Below are 20,466 nucleotides of genomic sequence, written 5' to 3'. Positions count from 1 at the left end.
GTGCCCTACTCACTGAGCCACAGGCGCCACCCACCGTCCATCTGCCATTAACGGAGGCTGAAAGCCCTCTCCAGGGATCTTAGGACTCCAGTGGCAGCCTTTTGGAGAGTCATTGTCTCTGATGCTTGACAATTCATGTGATTGTAAAGGAACAGACTTTGCTACTGTCCCTGAAAATATTTTTCCACCTTGGAATAGAAAAATATGCACACACCTGGGGTGGCTGTGAAGTCGTACTTTCTCTATTTTACATCTGAGATGTATGAGGAAAAGATGGCCATACCTTAATTGGCCAGTCAACATGGTAATGGTTGACTTTCCATTAAAGATATCATGTTCTGAATTCCTGTCTCATCTGACGTTTGTAATGACAGAGCAGGGCCATGAGTGGATGGACCAAGATCTTAGCCTGAATGCCAGGAGTGCTGGTGTAGAAACTCCCAGCACTCTAGCTGTCTGTATTTGGAGCTACTGTTTGACCAATTGTGGCCTGTCCCTACAGCACCCTGAGATATGTGTGGGATGCCCTGCTGGGGCATGGGTGAGGGCTAGGCAGGAAGTATGACCAAGTCCAGGTGCTCACCGGGGTCCTCCGGTAGGGGCAGGAGCAAGGTTGGCCAATGCCATTCACTGTTGATGATGATGGGTTATGGGGACATGGGGGGGGGTCTTCATGTTTGTTTTTAAATTTCAGTAAAAGTAAAAAAAAAAAAAGCATACAAGGAGAAAAAAAAATAAACTAGTGCTATAGGAAGAAATTGATCCCAGGGGGCTGTCAGCAGGCCGTCCATCTGCCATTGAGGGGGGCTGAAAGCCCTCTCCAGGGGTCCCAAGCATAGTTCCCTTCTACCCCTATAAGTGAGGTAGTGTTCAGCAGTCTAAGAACTTCTTGTCCCACACAGGGCCATTCTGCACTAGTGATAGATAACAGCTAAGGCCTGGGCACCTTGACCTACTGTGGTTCAGTTCATGCCTCTTTCTCAGCTGGACTTTTTCCCTCATGACCTAACACCAGGGATACAAAATCTCCAACCTGCAAAACATTTGTCTAATAACATGATTAGAGCTTTAATTTGAACTGAATATTGGCCAGGCAGTCTATGAGTAAAGTGACTTTACTCTGCCTACTAGTCCTGTGTTGTCCTGAGGATCCTGGCTTTGAGACAGCCCATGAAAGCTGTTTGAAAGATACTTACCCAACTATGCTGAATAGTATGGTGATGTTCCAGCCTGCATCTGTTGTTTAACACCCCACCTTAGTAAATGATAATTACTTGTGCAAAAATGATTTATTATTTAGTAGCTACTATTTAGTAGCTTGCCAACACTACGAGGCACTTTGCACCATACTTGGACAGACCCTGGAAAAGAAAAACCTGGATCATTGTTCTCTGGAAGCAGGAGCCAAGATTTTGGACTCCTGGTTTCTCTGAGCCATTCCACATTCTTCTCTTGATTAGGGAATGGAGAGAGAGAACCAGAAGATGGAGGTGGCACTTTTGCAGTCTTCCAAACAGCTAAAAACTCAAACTTTAGAAGGCCTTTAGCGTTCTCCTCTTACAGATTCCAAGGATTTGGTTATGTAGTTCCTTAGCTATAATGCAGAATATACATTTTAGAACCCACCGTAGCCCTAAATTCAACTGTTTTGTTTTTTTTTTCTTAACTTTATGTACAAAGAGTTGGTTTCTTCCACTGCAGCCCCCTGAATAATCCATTCAAGGAAAATTACTTAGTCCAACTTAATGAAACCAGGCGATGTCCTTCGCCTACTGATGGAAGTACTGGCGGCATATATTAAGGCTGTACTTCTGGATCAGACCAGGCCAGTTTGAGCAAACATGGCAAGAGTGAGAACCCTGGCCAAATTTTCGTGGGTGGCTCCAGTAAAGCAGCTGATGAACCATCTTGCTTTCAGGAGTGCAACGAGGCAAAAGGAAGGAGCTTGCACGTGTAGGCACCCTTCAAACTTTCAGGACACAGTTTACTGAATTCAACTGTTTTTTTTTTTTTTTGTAGAGACAGAGTATTACTTTATGACCCTTGGTAGAGTGCCGTGGCCTTACACAGCTCACAGCAACCTCCAACTCCTGGGCTTAAGCGATTCTTTTGCCTCAGCCTCCCAAGTAGCTGGGACTACAGGCGCCCGCCACAACGCCCAGCTATTTTTTGGTTGCAGTTCAGCCGGGCCGGGTTTGAACCCACCACCCTCGGTATATGGGGCCGGCGCCTTACCGACTGAGCCACAGGCGCCACCCTGAATTCAATTGTTTAATGAACGTGAGTAAAGACTAAAAACTTAAGCAGCTATGTTTTCAATTTACATCCAAAAGGTGGCACCATAACGCCCCGATCTGAAGGGAATTAATTTCCTTTTGTAGTAAACAGCACTGTTAGAAAATCTGTCTGCAGTGCCTAACAATCTCACACACTGTGATCCTCCTTGTCTTCTCAGAGGCATTCTTTAGGCTTAGTCTCCTCATATCCTAAGGAGTTTAGCTCTGGCTAGCGAGTTGTTAATTGGGAGCCAGCTGGCTGGGTACTCCAGAGTCCCGAATTTGTTGCCTGGTGGAGTCGACATGGTCCTGAGTACCTCCCTTAATGCTGCGCCTTTCAGATATCTCATGTAGCCAGTGATTTTGAAAATGAAATGGGCCTGGGCAATTGGCAATGGGCGAATTTCTTTCTTTTTTTTTTTTTATTGGGGATTCATTGAGGGTACAATAAGCCAGGTTGCACTGATTGCATTTGTTAGGTAAAGTCCCTCTTGCAATCATGTCTTGCCCCCAGAAGGTGTGGCACACACCAAGGCCCCGCCCCACTCCCTCCTTCCCTCTCTCTGCTTTTCCTCCCCTCCCCCCACGGCCTTAATTGTCATTAATTGTCCTCATATCAAAATTGAGTACATAGGATTCATGCTTCTCCATTCTTGTGATGCTTTACTAAGAATAATGTCTTCCACTTCCATCCAGGTTAATACGAAGGATGTAAAGTCTCCCTTTTTTTTAATAGCTGAATAGTATTCCATGGTATACATATACCACAGCTTGTTAATCCATTCCTGGGTTGGTGGGCATTTAGGCTGTTTCCACATTTTGGCGATTGTAAATTGAGCTGCAATAAACGGTCTAGTACAAGTGTCCTTATGATAAAAGGATTTTTTTCCTTCTGGGTAGATGGGCAATGGGCTAATTTCTAATTAAGATGCCAACGTATTAACTGGAGTGAAGAACAAACCTGCCAAATAGACTACATAGTGGGATTCTATAGTGAGCACATTCTGTCCCTTTGGGAAATCTTTTTTTTTTTTTTGTGGCTTTTGGCCGGGGCTAGGTTTGAACCCGCCACCTCCAGCATATGGGACCGGCGCCCTACTCCTTGAGCCAAGGTGCCGCTCAGCTTTGGGAAATCTTTTTAAGAGCGTCATCAGTTGGTAGCTGCTTGGAAAGCTTTGTATCAGAGCCAGGAAATCAGGGGCAGGAGCAGTGAGCTATGACCATCTGGACCTCTCAGTTCTGCTGCAGAGATGGTTTAACTGTATCTTACTGGCCAGCCACAGCTCCTCTCCTGGACCACACTGGAGACAGTGATCCCTCATGGCACAGGAACTCCCTTTCTCCAGGCTGCAGGAGGACCAACTACTTCCACCCACATGGACTTTCCTCAGACAATTCTTATGATTCTGGTAAGGGTTTTAGCATTTTATAATCCTGGGTGTCTGCTCCAGGGTCCATCCATTCCCCTAGATAGAGTTTAGGCAGGGGTGAATCCCCAAACTCTGCGTCCATGGATTATAGACTCCCTGCTCATCTCCACAGAAAACATCTCATCCATGATGTGGTTTTATCATCACAGTGGCTTTCCTATCATTTCCAAGGCTTAGGTTTTCCTCAGAGATGCCTTGGGAGATGCGGCCACTGGAGAAGAGGGTAGTGAGTCAAGCCAACAGAACTGCCTATCTTTAGTCCTCTTCTGCTATAGCCATAATGTCAAATGTGGCAGTGGCTCATGTTTGGAGCGTGTGGCTACCGAGCACCTGAAATGTGACTAATGGAATTTTAAAACTAAAAATAAAAGCATCAAAAAAATAAACAAAAGCATATTATGAAAATCGTTTCAAAGTGTAAAAAAGCATCATAGGAATAAGCTATTTTAGAAACTACATAACAGGGAAGAGGCTGAAAATACGGTATAGAAATTAGAGGGCAAGATAGAGAAGCATGAACAAAGAAAGGAAGATGGCAGCTGTGGAAGTGAAAGGAAAACCGACACATCCATAATTGGGATCCTGAAGAAGAGTACCAAATAAATGGAACAGACTATTTAAAGATATATCAAGAAAATACTGAAGAAATAAGAGATGAATTTACAGAAAGCATGCAGGGTCTCAGGTGACACAATGAAAAAGAATAATCAATGAGACATAACCTAGTGAAGTTGTCTGATTTCAAAGATATGAAAAAGCCCATGACCACCCAGAAAAAAGCTGGTGTTGTTGCGGAGGGGAATACATGCAGTTGACCCTTGAACAGCACAAGTTTGAACTGCACAGGTCCACTTACACTTGGGATTTTCTCCCATCTCTGCCACCCACGACAGCAAGACCAACCCCATCCTCCCCAGCCCACTCAGTCTGAAGACAGTGAGGATAATGACCTCTGTAATGATCCACTTCCATTTAATTATTAGTGAAATATATTCTCTATTTCTTATGATTTTCTTAATAACATTTTCTTTTCTCTAGCTTACTTCATTGTAAGAACACAGTTCATAATACATGTACAAAATATATGTGAATTGACTGCTTGTGTCATTGGTAAGGCTTTTGGTCAACAATAGGCTATCAGTAGTTAAATTTGGGGGGAGTTAAATGTTATACATGGATTTTTGACCACGCAGGGGTGGCACCCCAACCTCCATGTTGTCCAAGGATCAAATGTACATGCATAATTATCTGTTGGTGTGGGAATGTAAATTGCTAGCTTTAGAAAATGTGTCAGCCTTTATTACAAATATAGATCTTTTTTGTTTTTGCAGTTTTTGGCCAGGGCTGGGTTTGAACCCACCATCTTCAGCATATGGGGCTGGCACCCTACTCTGTTGAGCCATAAGCGCCGCCCCACAAATATAGATCTTTTAAAACCTAACAATTCTGGGTGGTGCCTGTGGCTCAAGGAGTTGGGTGCTGGCTCCATATACTAGAGGTGGCAGGTTCAAACCTGGCCCCAGCCAAAAACTGCAAAAAATAAAAAAATAAAAAAGTTTTAAAAACCCTAACAATTCTATTTTTTTTTTTTTTGTAGAGACAGAGTCTCACTTTATGGCCCTCGGTAGAGTGCCATGGCATCACACAGCTCACAGCAACCTCCAACTCCTGGGCTTAAGCGATTCTCTTGCCTCAGCCTCCCGAGTAGCGCCTTCCCGACTGAGCCACAGGCGCCGCCCCCTAACAATTCTATTTTTGACGGTATCCCACAGAACACATGAAATAAAAGCACCAAAGATATATATACAAAAGCAATGCAGCATTATTAGTATGAGTGAACAAAACAAAAAAAAAACCCAATGTTAAGTGTCTATATATAGGAGAATAATCAATGGTAAATACTATACTATAGAATATTGTTATTAAAATTAAATCATTAGTTTTTTGTTTGTTTTGTTTTTTTGAGACAGAGTTTCACTTTGTTGCCCTCAATAGAGTACCATGGCATCATAGCTCACAGCAACTTGAGTCTCTTGGGCTCAAGCCATCCTGTTGCCTCAGCCTCCCAAGTAGCTGGGACTACAGGTGCCTGCCACAAAGCCCAGCTAGTTTGCGATGAAGTCCTGCTCTTGCTCAGGCTGGTCTTGAACTCCTGAGTTCAAGCAATCCACCTGCCTTGGCCTCCCAGAGTGCTAGGATTATAGGTGTGAGCCACTGTGCCCAGCAAATCATTAATTTTTAATCTATACCGACTGACTTGGAGTGATGACTTTTACATCCTGTTGAGTGATAAGAGTTGTGTGTGAGCATATATAAAATATATATTTAAAATGTATAACCCTGGGCAGTGCCTGTGGCTCAGTGAGTAGGGTACTGGCCCAATATACTGAGGGCGGCGGGTTCAAACCTGGCCAGCCAAACTGCAACAAAAAAATAGCCGGGCGTTGTGGTGGGCACCTATAGTCCCAGCTTCTCAGGAGACTGAAGCAAGAGAATCACCTAAGCCCAAAAGCTGGAGGTTGCTGTGAGCTGTGACGCCACAGCACTCTACCGTGGGTGATAAAGTGAGACTCTGTCTCTTAAAAAAAAATGTATAACCCTGCTTTAATAAACAAATGTACATCAAATTTATATTTATTTGCATGCTATGGAGAAAGAAACAGAAGCATACACAACAGGCCATAATCACTGGTTGGGTGCAGATTATTCATTTTTGTATTGTTTCACTTAATAATTTATTATTTTATAAACATACACAATGTACAAAGGTAAGGAAATTTTAAAACGAGAAAAATACACACGAACAACAAAGCTCTGGCCATTAGCAATTAGAGCTGCTTTATTTACCGAATGCAGACAAAGAGGCTGGAGATTCTTTAGGGAGTTAAAGGCACTGGCAGTGGAAAAAAAACATGAGATCATTTCCCTGAAGCTGTTTCAGGAGAAGTCACTGAAACCCAAAGAAAATCTAACTGGTAATTAATACATAGGGCCCTCTGAGCCCCTTAGGGACAGGAATGAAACACCAACTGAATTAGCCCATCAGCCCATGAAGATACTGGTAAAGATGTGTGAGCTATGCTTCTCCCATCCAACTCAACACAGAAGTACCTCATTCCTATCTTGTAGGCATGAACCTGACGTTGACTGGGCACCCGTTATATGCCTAGCCCAGTACGTGTCCTTTATGCTTTCCATGTATAACCCTGAAATGCGCAGTCAAATCACACATTAGTTTCGAGGGAGGACTTCTCTTTGATAACCTGCTCCTCCTATCCCACCCTTTAAGCCTTTAAATCTGAGAGGTATAATCCACAGCTCATTTCCACTTTTCCATTCTGACAGCACTGATAACTGAATTCCTCAGAGGTAGAATGTTTCTCCAGGGCCAGAGGCCTCCACAGTATTACAGCAGCTAAAGCATTACTTCCTCCCCACTGGGGCATGATCTGATTTAGAGCAACCCTTCTGATCTCAGACCCAGATAGCCAGCTTGGCCCATGGCCATTCTTTCCCATATCCATAGGTCAAGGGATCTCTATTCCCATCCTGATTTTCCTTAAAAGCTGGTCCCTGCATTTATCAACCAAACTTCTAGAAAAGAGGAAATACTTGTTCCCAAGGCTACCTTGGGATCCAGTGGTATTATCTACTACTTAAATCTTGTTGTTGACTTTGTTCTATAATATAGCAGGACCCAGAAGAAAACATTGTTTAAGTATATTAACTGTCACATCTGGATATATCTGAATCCTGATGTATTAATCTAAATTTAACAATATTAACTTCTACCAGTTTCAGAAGTATGTTCTCTGGTTGCTCTTAATCCAAACAGGCATTTCAAGAAAAAGTGAAGAACATAGTTTATATGTAATACCTCATATGTCTGTCATGATAAAGTGCTTTCAGAAGTAACATTTCCAGCTAACTGAAACCCAACAGTAATACAAACCACCTCAAGCTGGGAGTATTTATTTCCTAATGAAAAAAAATTCCCTTTCACTATAGACAGTGGGGCTACTTAAAAGAAGTCAAAGGCCTAGGCCATAGAGTTCCATACACCACCAAATCTATGTCTGGGTTGAATGAATTGAATGGAATAGAAAGTCTAATAAAATGTTTAAGGTGTAAAAATAATTATATTTAGGAACAAAGTGTAGTGCTTTTATTAGAGTTGAAAATTCGTGCTGTCAGTAACCTTCAGGAAAAAAGATCACGTCCTTCCCTTTTAGTATTTTAAACATATAAATGACTTCATTACTCTTAATTCTATCATAAAGTCCTAGGTCTTCCTTTAGATTAATAAATACAAAGGGAAAATTACATCTTTGTCTTCTGAGCATTATATTACAAGGACTGCAGCTTTGGAAACTAAAACACTATGCTAGAAATCTTCCCAGATATCTTTTTCCTAAATGGTATCAAGAACCCAAAAACTAATCTCCGAGCAGTGACTGAAGGTTATTATATTTTGGATAGCCCTGAATCTACATTCACATCTCAAATCTAGCACTACAAAACAAAACACAAACAAAAACTGTCTCATAGGGCGGTGCCTGTGGCTCAAAGGGATAGGGCGCCAGCCCCATATGCCAGAGGTGGCGGGTTTAAGCCCAGCCCTGGCCAAAAACTAAAAAAAAAAACAAAACTGTCTCATAGAAAAATTGGCTGGGTGTTGTGGTGGATACCTGTAGTTCCAGCTACTTGGAGGCTGAGGCAAGAAGATTGCTTGAACCCCAGAGACAGACTGAGGTTGCTGTGAGCTATGATGATGCCATGCACTCTCCTCAGGGTGACAGAGTGAGACTCTGTCTCAAAAATAAAATAAACAAATTAAATAAAAACTCTATCTCATGTCCTCAGTAAGCTGTCCTCAAAAGGACATCAATCTGATGTGTTTAATAATTAACATCTGACATTCTAAAGCAAATGCCAATTTCCAAGAAGCAAATGCTACTAATTTTAGCTCAATTTTTATACATTCTTTCTTCTACATCTGAAGTGTTTGTTATTTCCTAAAGGATATAATTTGCTCTCCTTTTGCTTGTTCACATACGAATTTACATTAGGAAACAACCACAGATCCTTAATTTTCTATGTCTCCTGCCCTACCTCATCTCTCTCATTTATTCTATATCCTTTAAAACACTATGCTGGGCAGCACCTGTAGCTCTGTGTGTAGGGCACTGGCACCATATACCGAGGGTGGCGGGTTCAAACCCAGCCCCAGCCAAACTGCAGCAACAACACTATGCTTTATAATTCACCAAATACTTCCCTCCCCTGATCCAACAAATGTTCATGTAGTACCTATCATGTGGAGTTTTGATGGCTACAACTCTAGTTCCATTCTCACCCTCTTCCTTTGGTTATTTATGTTTATAACCCTGAGAGGGTTCCCATTTTTATAGGTAGGCTAGTAAGTTCAGAGTTTAAGTGACTTTCTCACAGTCACATACCCTGTAAGGACAGAACTGGAAGCCAAGATTCCTGACTAATACTGTATGCTATGACAGCAGACTACTTGAAATTAATTCTGCTTGGCACTATTTTAATTGTTTTCACTCTTATCTTTTTATTCATGTTATTTTCTGTCTTGTAAGGCAGAAATTTTTTCTTTTATTTCTTCCTGGTTTTACGCATACAGACAGCAGTCTGATAGTGACTGCTATTAAAAAACAAAACCTACCATCACATAGATTACTCATACAGCATGCTGAAAGGCTCTTCCCACTTTTTCAAGCAGGGCTGATGCTCAGGCCATATGCTACCTAGCTATATGTGTTAAAATATGTAAACACTGTTGGAAAATAACCTCTACTGAGCTGCCTAAGAAGCATCCCTCTCTCCAACCCTCTTTGTACCAATACATCTCCCTAATTAGTGTCAACAGCTGACACAGCACAGAGTCTTGCTCTAAAGCTACAGTCAGCTACTGCACCAACTGGTCAGTGCCTGATAAAGCATCAGTGCTTTGCCAGTTGATAGGTGTTTGTTACTAACTCCTCTGTGCTCTCAGAGATGATCCTAGGGTGTAGGATCATTGTTGACTCAGTCTAGGCTAAATATCTGTAGTATTGAAACCTGTATTTGGAGGGTTGCAGGTGTGTGAAAGATCAAAAACTATCAGGTACAATGTGTACTATTCAGGTGATAGGTATTCTAATAAAAGCCCTGACAAAAAACCACTTGTACCTACTAAATCTACTTTGAGACAGAGCCTCAAGCTGTCGCCCTGGGTAGAGTGCCGTGGCATCACAGCTCACAGCAACCTCCAACTCCTGGGCTTAAGCGATTCTCCTGCCTTTGCCTCCCAAGTAGCTGGGACTACAGGCGCCTGCCACAACACCCAGCTATTTTTTGGTTGTCTTTAAGTAATAGCACTGGCTTGTTGCCTACTGATATAATTAGAGGATACAAGGAAAATCCTTACCTTACTGCTAAAATTTTATTAATACATCTCAGTGTGAATACCTGATTTACTAAATCTTTTCCAATAAAATAGTTACCTGAAAGGGTGGTTCTTCAGGAAAGGGGATGGAGGGAAAAGATGGATCCAGAGCATAGAGAAATACTGGAGAAGTCAATCTCAAGGACTTAGTGTGGGGTACTAAGTTCCATTTAATTCCTTTGGCTTATGATGAAACTTCAACTCTTTTTTTTTTTAGAGACAGAGTCTCATTTTGTGGCCCTCAGTAGAGTGCTGTGGCATCACAGCTCACAGCAACCGCCAGCTCTTGGGCTCCGGCGATTCTCTTACCTCAGCCTCCCGAGTAGCTGGGACTACAGAAACTTGAACTCTTCTTAAACCAAATAAATCTTTTTCAATAGATATGAAGGACAGAATAAAAAACAAAAAACCTTGTCTAATGCTATTAATAAATGGGCTAATTACTAAAACTTAGGAGTGAAATGGCATAAATCTTTAAAAAAATTTTATTTGAATAAAACCATTTTAATAACAAAGTTAATGTGAAATAGAATGATCTCTCTGAAAGAAGTTACAGCATCACTGTATTTCTAGAAAAGGAAGCAATAAAGGTGTCCATCTGTAAGTGAATGTTAATACTATGAAATCAGGGCGGCACCTGTGGTTCAGTGGATAGGGCACTGGCCACAAAGACAAAGGGTGGTGGGGTTTTTTTATTGCAAATTATTTTATATATGAAATTATACATACAGATTTTCCTTTGTTTCAGGGTGGTAGGTTTGTACCTGGACCCGGCCAGCTAAAAACAGCCATGACAACTCCAACAAAAAATAGCCGGGCATTGTGGCGGATGCCTGTAGTCCCAGCTACTCAGGAGGCTGAGGCAAGAGAATCACTTAAGCCCAAGAGTTGGGAGGTTGCTGTGAACTGTGACGCTACAGCACTCTACCAAAGGGTGACAAAGTGAGACTGTCTAAAAAACAAAAACAAACAAACAAAAAACAAAGGGAGGCGTCTGTGGCTCAAAGGAGTAGGGCGCCACGAGAGGTGGTGGGTTCAAACCCAGCCCCGGCCAAAAACTGCAAACAAACAACAACAAAAAACTATGAAATCAACCCACATTAAATACCAAAAAAGAAAGAAGAGTCAAAACGCAGCATTACTTCTCATATATATACATATATAATTTTGGCTGAATACAAGGAACTTTATTGATGTTACATGACAAGGTGGGGGCTCCCCTCCCAGTTCTTCAGGGGGTCTGGTGTAGGAACTGTGCCAAGGGGAGATTCTCAGTGAGGTGAGGTAAGGGACTGAGCAGGTAGGGGCACCCCAGCAGCTGAGGGCCTCTCTTTCTCTCGTGCTCTGGCTGGGGCTGGTGGTCTGCAGGCTCTTACCCCTTGGAGGCCATGTGGGCCATAAGGTCCACCACCCTGTTGCTGTAGTGAAATTCATTATCATACCAGGGAATGAGTTTGACAAAGTGGCGGTTGAGAGCAATGCCAGCCCCAGAAACAAAGGTGGAAGAATGGGTGTCGCTGTTGGAATCGGAGATGACCTGGTGCTCGGTATAGCCCAGGGGGCCTTGAGGGGGCCCTCCGATGCCTGCTGGACTACACCAGTTGAGGCAGGGATGATGTTCTGGAAAGCCCAGTGAACAACAGGCCACAACTTCCTAGAGGAGCCTTCCAGTTTTCTGGGTGGTAGTGATGGCATGGACTGTGGTCATGAGTCCCTCCAAGATGCCAAAGTTGTCATGGATGACCTTGGCCAAGGGGGCTAAGCAGTTGGTGTTGCAGGAGGCATTGCTGACAATGCTGAGGTGTTTTTTGTACTTCTCATGGTTCACACCCATCACAAACATGGGGGCATCAGCTGAAGGGGCAGAGATGATGACCCTTTTGGCACTCACCTATAGGTGAGCTCCAGCCTTCCCCATTGTGGTGAAGACACCAGTGGACTCCACAATGGTTCAGCACCTGCCTTGCCCCATTTGATTTTGGTGGAATCCCCTCTTGGAAAATGGTTATGGAATTTCCATTAATGACAAGCAAGCTTCCTATTCCATGGGAATGGAAAGCTTAACTGTGCCATGGAATCTGCCATGCGTGGAATCATACTGGAACATGTAGGCCATGTAGTTGAGGTCAATGAAGAGGTCACTGATGGCAGTAATATCCAGTTTGCCAGAGCTAAAAGCAGCCCTGGTGACCAGATGCCCAATATGACCAAAGCCGTTTATTCCGACCTTCACTTTCACCATGGTGCCACCGGGATGCAGCTGATGCTGCACTAGAAGAAGCGGCTGTTTGACAAATGGGAGGACCAGGGAGCCCAGATATTTTTTTAAAGTTTGAAGTTATAGTTAAACTTTTATATAACATGTGAATTTTGACCTGACATGTTTAAGTTAGCAAAAATTCTTAGAGTTTGTGTAAGATGATGTGCACCCTAATCCCACCCACCCAGGTTAAGACACTGAAAACGACTGTTTTCTTCATTTAACAGTTTTATTCTTGATTTCCTTCTAAAAAGATAAGAAAATTGTGGAGCTGACTCATACCTACAAATTAAGTACCACAATGACATAACAAAAGTAAATAGTGCCATAGTTACATAACAACACAAGGATAGCTGTGCATTCATGAGCTGATTGTACTAACCTCTATAGAATTTTAGGAATGAGCCCATCTGAATATATGGATACTCCTTACAAAATAAAAGCAAGCATTTTCTATTTAAAAATTTTTATTTTTCTGTAAAACAAAGACAGAACTACTAGAGGTCAAATAAGAAAAATACACAAATTTTAAAGCACTATTAAGTCATGAAACAAAGAAGAATCTGAGGTAGAAGTCAAGGAATATAATCCACAACATTTTTAGGTATTTCCAGCAACTGTAACATCTCTCTAGTAAAATCTATTACAAAGAAAATGGTTTTACTAAAAACATTTCTCTTAGTAGTAACCATAAGGAGGCCCTTGGTTGTAACCATACTGTCCATACTGGTGGGGATAGTAAGGTTCTTGTCTGTGCGGTGGGTAATTGTTACCCCAGGGTCGTCCATGCCATTGATTGGATCGATTGTCGCTTGGCCACCCCCTTCTGCTATCCCCACCTCTAAACTGTCGGTCCTGTAACCTACAATAACAAAAAAAACACATGTTGTTAAAAAAAAAAAAAACACACGACAGATCTATTCCAGTGCATTTGGTTTCTCAATCTAATACACAATAAATGAGAGTAAAAAAACATTTCGCTATAGAACATTATAGCATGAGTTATTCAAAACTTTCCTAATATTTAATATTACACTGGTTAGTATTTAGTATTACACTGATTACACTTCACAGAGAAATAAGCAGACTACAACAAGCCTAAACCAACAGGTTAGTACTAAATTAAACTGGAATCTATTCAATTATGCAAAAGCAGCATGGTATTTATTCCTCATTATGAATTATTAAATAGAAGTAATTTCCATTTTATTAACTTCTTTCTAAATTAAAACCAAAACAATATCTTCTTTATGGAATCAGATAGTTTTAGAAGACTCTTAGTTTTAAAGTATATTTGCAAAGAAAATATTGCTTCTATAGAAAGAACATTTAAAAAAATCAACACACACATAATTGAACATCATGTAAAAGAATATACAGTGCTGATGAAGTATTTATCAAGCACTCATTATGTACCAGGCACTGTTACTAGGTATTAGCTATACCATACTGAAAACACTGGTTACTGGCCTTATGTTCTAGCAGATTAAAGCTATCCTCTCCCAGATCAACCATCTGCATTTATTCTTCCAAAGCAATACATACCGATTGCCTCTATTTCTTTGGTTTCCACCAGCTCTGCTATTCCATTCCTCAACAATTGGAGGGGACCTAGGAGGGTGTTTCAGGTATTCCTGGTATTCTTTGTCATCTTTTGTGAATCTACTGGCAAACATCTCTTCAAAATTTGAAACTGCTTCAGAAATGTCAGTCATTCTGAAATTGTGTATAATTTTAAAGATATTTCTATTAGACATTTTTAAAAAATACAACCTTACCAGATAATGAAAATCCAATAAGTAAATAATTTTAAGCAGGATATTCACAGAAGTCTTTGTGTACCTCTCAAACTTAAGACAGATTTTAGACATTCATTCAACATTTCTTGACTACTATATTGCAGGCCTTGTGCCAACTAGGAACCTGGGATATGAACAGTAGTATACCATGTACTATGCCCACAAAGAGTTCCTAGTTTAGTAGAAGAGATAAATACAGCATAAATACGAAAGGAGAAGCAGAAGAGGATATCAACAAATGAGGCTGGGGAGGTAAGCAGGGGTCAAATTGTGAAAAACTTTGTATTCGATGAAAACAATTTTGCACTTTTTCTGGTAGTCATTGGGGAGTTTAAAGATCAAAGTTACTATCTAGAAGGATAGTAACTTTTTAACAAGGCTAAGAATACATTAGTGAGATTAGACTAAAGGCTGATGATCGCATAACATAGGTAACATGTTGAAGGTTTAATCTTATCAGAGATTGTAAGAATAGTTTTAAAACAATGCCAGGAGAAATTAATCACTGACTAGATGTGAGAGTAGAAGAGAGAATAAAGAATTAACTGTCAGCCTTCTGGCACAAATTATGGTGGCACAGGAACAACAGGAATAAAGGTGGGTAAGGATAAACATGAAGTCTGAAGTTACCCTGGTACAAACATCCAAATGGTGAGTCAGTTCATAGTTAGTAATTTGAGACTGACAACTCGGTTGAAGATGAATATGGGAGACATTAGCAATTTTATTGGTGATTAATCCTATATGAATGGATGAAATTCCTCAGAAAGAATGGGGAATAAGAAGAGTATCACATGCTGTGCGCCTGTAGCTCAGTGGTTAGGGCACCTGCCACATGTTCGTGGGCTGGTGGGTTTGAACTCAGCCCAGGTCCTGCTAAACAACAACAAAAAATAGCTGGGCATTGTGGCAGGTACCTGTAGTCCCAGCTACTAGGGAGGATCGCTTGAGCCCTAGAGTTTGAGGTTGCTGTGAGCTATGAGGCCACAGTGCTCTACCAAGAGTGACAAAGTGAGACTCTGTCTCAATTAAAAAAATAATAATAAAGAAGAGTATCAGTGTACAGCCACACTACTTGAACATGCCTCATCTCATCTGATTTCAGAAATTAAGCAGGTTGGGCCTAGTTAGTACTTGGATAGGAAGAACAGTATCAAGGAACAGAATCATGCAAAATGTAAACATTTAAAGAACAATCAAAAAAATAAGAAGCTGGGTGTAGTGGCTCATGCCAGCTTTGAGAGGTCAAGACAGGAGGATCATCTGAGGCTAGGATTTCAAGACTACACTGAGCAACATAGCTAGATCCCCAACTCTACAAAAAATTTTAAAATTAGCCAGGCATGGTGGCATGTGTCTATAGTCCTAGCTACTCAGGAGGCTGAAGCAGGAGGATGACTCAGACCCAGGAGTTTGTGGCTGCAGTGACCTATGATGCTATACCATTGGACTGCAGCCTAGACAACAAAATGAGACCTTGTCTCTTAAAAAAGAAAAAGGGAGGTGGGGAAGGAGGAAGGAAGGAAGGAGAAGAAAAGGAAAAGGAAAAGCAGGGATAAGAAGAGATTAAGCACCTGACACTGGTCAACAGAGACAGGCCAACAGATAACAGGCAAACCAGAAGGGGTTATTATAGAAGGGAAGAGAATAAAGAGTTAATAGTGGCAAATGATACTGTAATAGAAAAAAAACAAAAAGAACTAATTGGATTTAGTCATTAGGAGATGATTATTTTAGAGTAACAGGGATTGAAGCAGAACAACAATGGAATGAAAAGTACCTGGAAGATAGACTAAGCATTCAAGAAGTTTTGATTAAAACAGGAGCAAAAAGGTAGGGCAGTAGCTAAGGGATTACTGAGAGATTATCTCTTATTTTAATATCTGAAGTTGTTTATTAAAGGGAAAAAAAGAACAAAAGGGAAAAAATGAAAATACAGAAGATACACGAAAACTAGAACGTCATCAAATAAGAAATGTCTGATTTCAAATCAAAAGTTTAGTTTATTATATCTCAAACAAGCAGTACAATTAAACAAAGGATCAACACAGTTTTGCCATCTTAATAGTAGCTTGCTTATGGCAGCAGTGAAGAAGCCTTGAGAACAAAGGGCTATGAAATGCAAAAAAACATTTTCCATAGCTTGTTAAGAACTGCATATTTTTCCTCGCAAGAAGTGGTCCAAAGCCTGGAAGAAGAGGTAGTTAGTGGGTGCAAGATCTGGTGAATACAGTCAATGACAGAGTTTCCATGTCCAGCTTCTGTAGTTCGAGCAGCATTGTTTGGGTGACAGTGCTGCCTTGCAAGAGGACTGACCTGTCTTGGTTGACCACTGTCAGCTGCTTAATCACAAGCATCCTCTCATCATGCCATCCAGTTGGTTGTAGTAGACATCTCCTACAATGAACTGGCCAGGTATGAAGTAAATAATACCAGTGCTGGACTGCCAAACAGACACTATTAGCTATTTTTGAAGAATGCTCGGTTTTGGACTGCTTTGGCACTTCATCGTTATACAGCCATTGCGCTTAACATTTGCAATTGTCAAAAAGAATCTATTTTTGAGGCCAGGCATGGTGGCTCACGCCTGTAATCCTAGCACTCTGGGAGGCCAAGGCGGGTGGATTGCCTGAGTTCAGGAGTTCAAGACCAGCCCAAGCAAGAGGGAGACCTCAACTCTACTAAAAATAGAACAAATAGCCAGGCATCATCGTAGACACCTGCTGCTCAGGATGCTGGAGGCAAGAGAATTGCTGGAGCCCAGAGTCTGAGGTTGCTGTGAACTACCACACCATGGCATGCTAGCCTGGGGCCACAGAGTGAGACTGGCTCAAAAAAACAACCAACAACAACTCAGGGTGGGCATGGTGGCTCATGTCTTAATCCCAGCACTTTGGAGGCCGAGGTGGGTGGACTGCCTGAGCTCACAGGTTTAAGACTAGCCTGAGCCACAGCAGAGACCCCATCTCTAAAAATAGCTGGGCATTGTGGCAGGCAACTATAGTCCTACCTACTTGGGAGTCTAAAGCAAGAGAATCACTTGAGCCCAAGAGTTTGAGGTTGCAGTGACCTATGATGCCAGGGCACTCTACTAAGACAAAGTAAGACTCTGTCTCAAAAGAAAAAAAAAATCTAAAGCCCAAACATGCATTTGAAAGAATGAGGATGTACTTTCACAATAAAAACAAAACAAGAAATGTCAAAGCAAAATGTCAAAGATTATCAACTCTCAAACTTAGTATATAAGGAAATCAGAGGCAGTGCCTGTGGCTCAGGAGAAGGGTGCTGGCCCCATATACCGGAGGTGGTGGTAGGTTCAAACCCGGCCCCAACATTTCATACTTAATAACCTTAATGAAAAGGCATTTACATGCATAGCTATTAAAGTTTAGGATAATTACAATGATTCCACTGTATTCTTACTCCAGATCCTGGAAGAAAAAAAAAAATTACTATAGATAACATGTTGTCTAATGGTTATAAAAATCAAAATCTGTATCAGCTGGATTTTCCAGGCCAATTATGGATTCATTCAACAAGCAGTATTTCTTCACCTATATTCTCAGAGAACTCTCAACCTCTAGGAAAAGATTTGGCTTCAACTGCAGAAAGCCTAATCCTTGAGAAGCTGGGGGACAAAGAGTTCACTTCTTTTAATCCCACCCAAAACCCGGAAGTCAGCTCTAGCAATATTCTGTAGGTAGCCCCCACCTCCTAGTTTTCCTTAACTAAGCACTGGTCAGCATTCCCATTCCCTACCTTTCTCAACCCAACCCTCATCTTTCTGCTCTTTGCCTCAGGACTCCTAAAGCCTGTTTTATGATGTGGGGCATATTTAACATCATGCTAAAACTTTTTTCTTTTTTGAGACAGTCTCAAGCTGTCACCCTGGGTAGAGTGCCATGGCATCATAGCTCACAGCAACTTCCGACCTGGCTCAAGCGAGCCTCTTCCCTCAGTTTTTCTATTTTTAGTAGAGACTGGGTCTCGCTTTTGCTCAGGCTGGTTTTTTTTTTTTTAGGTTTCTGGCCAGGGCTGGGTTTGAACCCGCCACCTCCGGCATATGGGACCGGCGCCCTACTCCTTGAGCCACAGGCACCGCCCGTTTTTTTTTTTTTAATTAAATCATAGCTGTGTACGTTAATACAATCATGGGGCACCATACACTGGTTTTATAGACCATTTGACATATTTTCACCACATTGGTTAACATAGCCTTCCTGGCATTTTCTTAGTTATTATGTTAAGACATTTATATTCTGGGGCGGCGCCTGTGGCTCAGTTGGTGGGGCACTGGCCCCATATACTGAGGGTGACGGGTTCAAGCCCAGCCCCGGCCAAACTGCAACCAAAAAATAGCCGGGCGCCTATAGTCCCAGCTACTCGGGAGGCTGAGGCAAGAGAATCGCTTAAGCCCAGGAGCTGGAGGTTGCTGTGAGCTGTGTGAGGCCACGGCACTCTACCAGGGCCATAAAGTGAGACTCTGTCTCTACAAAAAAAAGAAAAAAAAAAAAAAAAAGACATTTATATTCTACACTTACTATGTTTCACATGTACCCTTGTAAGATGCACCGTAGGTGCAATCCCACCCATCACCCTCCCTCTGTCCATCCTCCTCCCTCTCCCCCTTCCCCATATTCTTAGGTTATAACTGGGTTATAGCTTTCATATGAATGCCATAAATTAGTTTCATAGTAGGGCTGAATACATTGTCAGGCTGGTTTTGAACTTGTGAGCTCAAGCAATCCTCCTGCCTTGGCCTCCCAGAGTGCTAGGATTACAGGCATGAGCCACTGCGCCTGGCCCACGCTGAAACTTTAAAACCAATTCTCACCCTCTTACCTGACATCCTCAAATTATTTTTCCTCCTATATTTAACTTCTAATAAAAAGTTTTTGACAAAGAACTTGGAAGACAGCATCTTCATTAGTCTTTTCTTCAACCCCTCAAAACATATGCAAATATTTATAACATTTATAATCACCCTAATGCCAACAAAGTTAAAATATATTCTTGTTTGGATGCCAGAAATAAAATCTAGTTGTCCTACCTTTCAAGTTACTGCTCTCTTAGTGTGTTTATCAAATACTAGTCTCCCAGTGTGTCTGGGATTAGCAAACTAGCTTCAAATTCTCAAATCCAAGGAATGAATGAAGTATTCTGCTGAGCCTAGATTTCTACAGTGATCACAAAAATGACTAGAAAGATGACCCATATCTAATCCAATGGTTAGTAAAAATCATAAGGCAAAGAAAATGTGCTACTTTATTTTTATATTCTCCCATGCCTCTACCAACACACAAGTGAATACCACTTTTATTGTGACTCATGAGAACAGAATTTAAATCAAATTTTCATTGACACAAGCTTGGCCTACCCCAAGGATTTGAGGCAGCTATACTGTTTAATGTTTGGTTTAAATATGTGGGAGGAAAAAAAAAAAAACCCTTGACTTCCTTTAACTAAACCCTCAAAAAGTGTGTGTGCTGGGAATGGGTGTCATAAGGCCCTTAATAAAAGAGTTCGAGTAAAAGTGCTCTAAAGACTTCCAAAGTCAGGGTTCCAAAGACAACCTGGGCTCACAGTGAAAAGCGATACATGATTCGTTCCCTGGGGCTTCAAAACCAACAAGTTAGTTCAAGCACGATAAAAACCTCACAAGGTTATTTTTTTTTAAAGGTAAGCTTTACATATTTGTAATCAAACACCACTAATTCACCCACTACAAATAAAATCGCACTCTATTTGCAGGCGACCAACCCAGGCAATAACTAAGCAGCACAGGCAGCCGTTCCAGGAGCCGCGCCCAGAGAACAGACGGAAACACCAACAGAAAACAACGTCGTTTCTCCATCCTCGCTCAGAGCACACCACCGCTTATTTACCAAGGCCTGGCACATCTGCTCCCTTCTGAAGCACAGCCAATCTCCAGAAGGGAAGCAAATCATAGGCCGTGGGAGGTAAATGGCGTCTGGTCTCGCCGAGGGCAGACCACCGCGCGAACTGAGGACGCGTGGTCGGCCATTCGGCTCAGCCCGCCCCGCTCCCCCGTCTCCGTGGTCCCAGCGACTCACCCGCCAGACGCTGTGTCTGTGCAGGTTGGGCTGGACCCAGCCTACGAGACCAGAACCACGCGCAGCCTCGCGCCCCCACACAAACTCCAGACCACCACAGCTCTCCAAGGAAACGCGCCACTGCCCCTGGAAGCCGACAACCACCTGATTTCCGCTTCCGGTGGCGAAAAGCCGGA

At 42.0% G+C, this 20,466-nt stretch overlaps 1 protein-coding gene and 1 pseudogene across 1 annotated transcript; both read right to left on the bottom strand.

The window, feature by feature from the left end:
• Positions 1-1,732: 1,732 nt before the first annotated feature.
• LOC128588139 (40S ribosomal protein S29-like) lies at positions 1,733-2,143 on the bottom strand (annotated as a pseudogene).
• Positions 2,144-12,873: 10,730 nt separating this feature from the next.
• Positions 12,874-20,428, bottom strand: RAMAC (RNA guanine-7 methyltransferase activating subunit). Its single transcript, XM_053594786.1, has 3 exons — positions 20,291-20,428; positions 13,963-14,133; positions 12,874-13,279 (listed from the first exon to the last, which is right to left on the bottom strand). The coding sequence occupies exons 2-3, from the start codon at positions 14,130-14,132 to the stop codon at positions 13,096-13,098; spliced, it is 354 nt and encodes a 117-aa protein (XP_053450761.1). The 5' UTR covers position 14,133; positions 20,291-20,428; the 3' UTR covers positions 12,874-13,095.
• Between the last annotated feature and the right edge of the window lie 38 nt (positions 20,429-20,466).

This window comes from Nycticebus coucang, chromosome 6, assembly GCF_027406575.1.
Source record: "Nycticebus coucang isolate mNycCou1 chromosome 6, mNycCou1.pri, whole genome shotgun sequence".
Taxonomy (NCBI): Eukaryota; Metazoa; Chordata; class Mammalia; order Primates; family Lorisidae; genus Nycticebus; species Nycticebus coucang.
This window is presented reverse-complemented; position numbering and strand designations above follow the sequence as displayed.

What these genes read in the sequence shown, in the direction of transcription:
- RAMAC (XM_053594786.1), bottom strand. Translation starts at nt 14,132, where the DNA reads ATGACTGACATTTCTGAAGCAGTTTCAAATTTTGAAGAGATGTTTGCC. An exon ending in CAAAGAAATAGAGGCAATCG is followed by an intron (nt 13,280 to 13,962) that starts GTATGTATTGCT and finishes TTGTTATTGTAG; the next exon opens with GTTACAGGACCGACAGTTTA.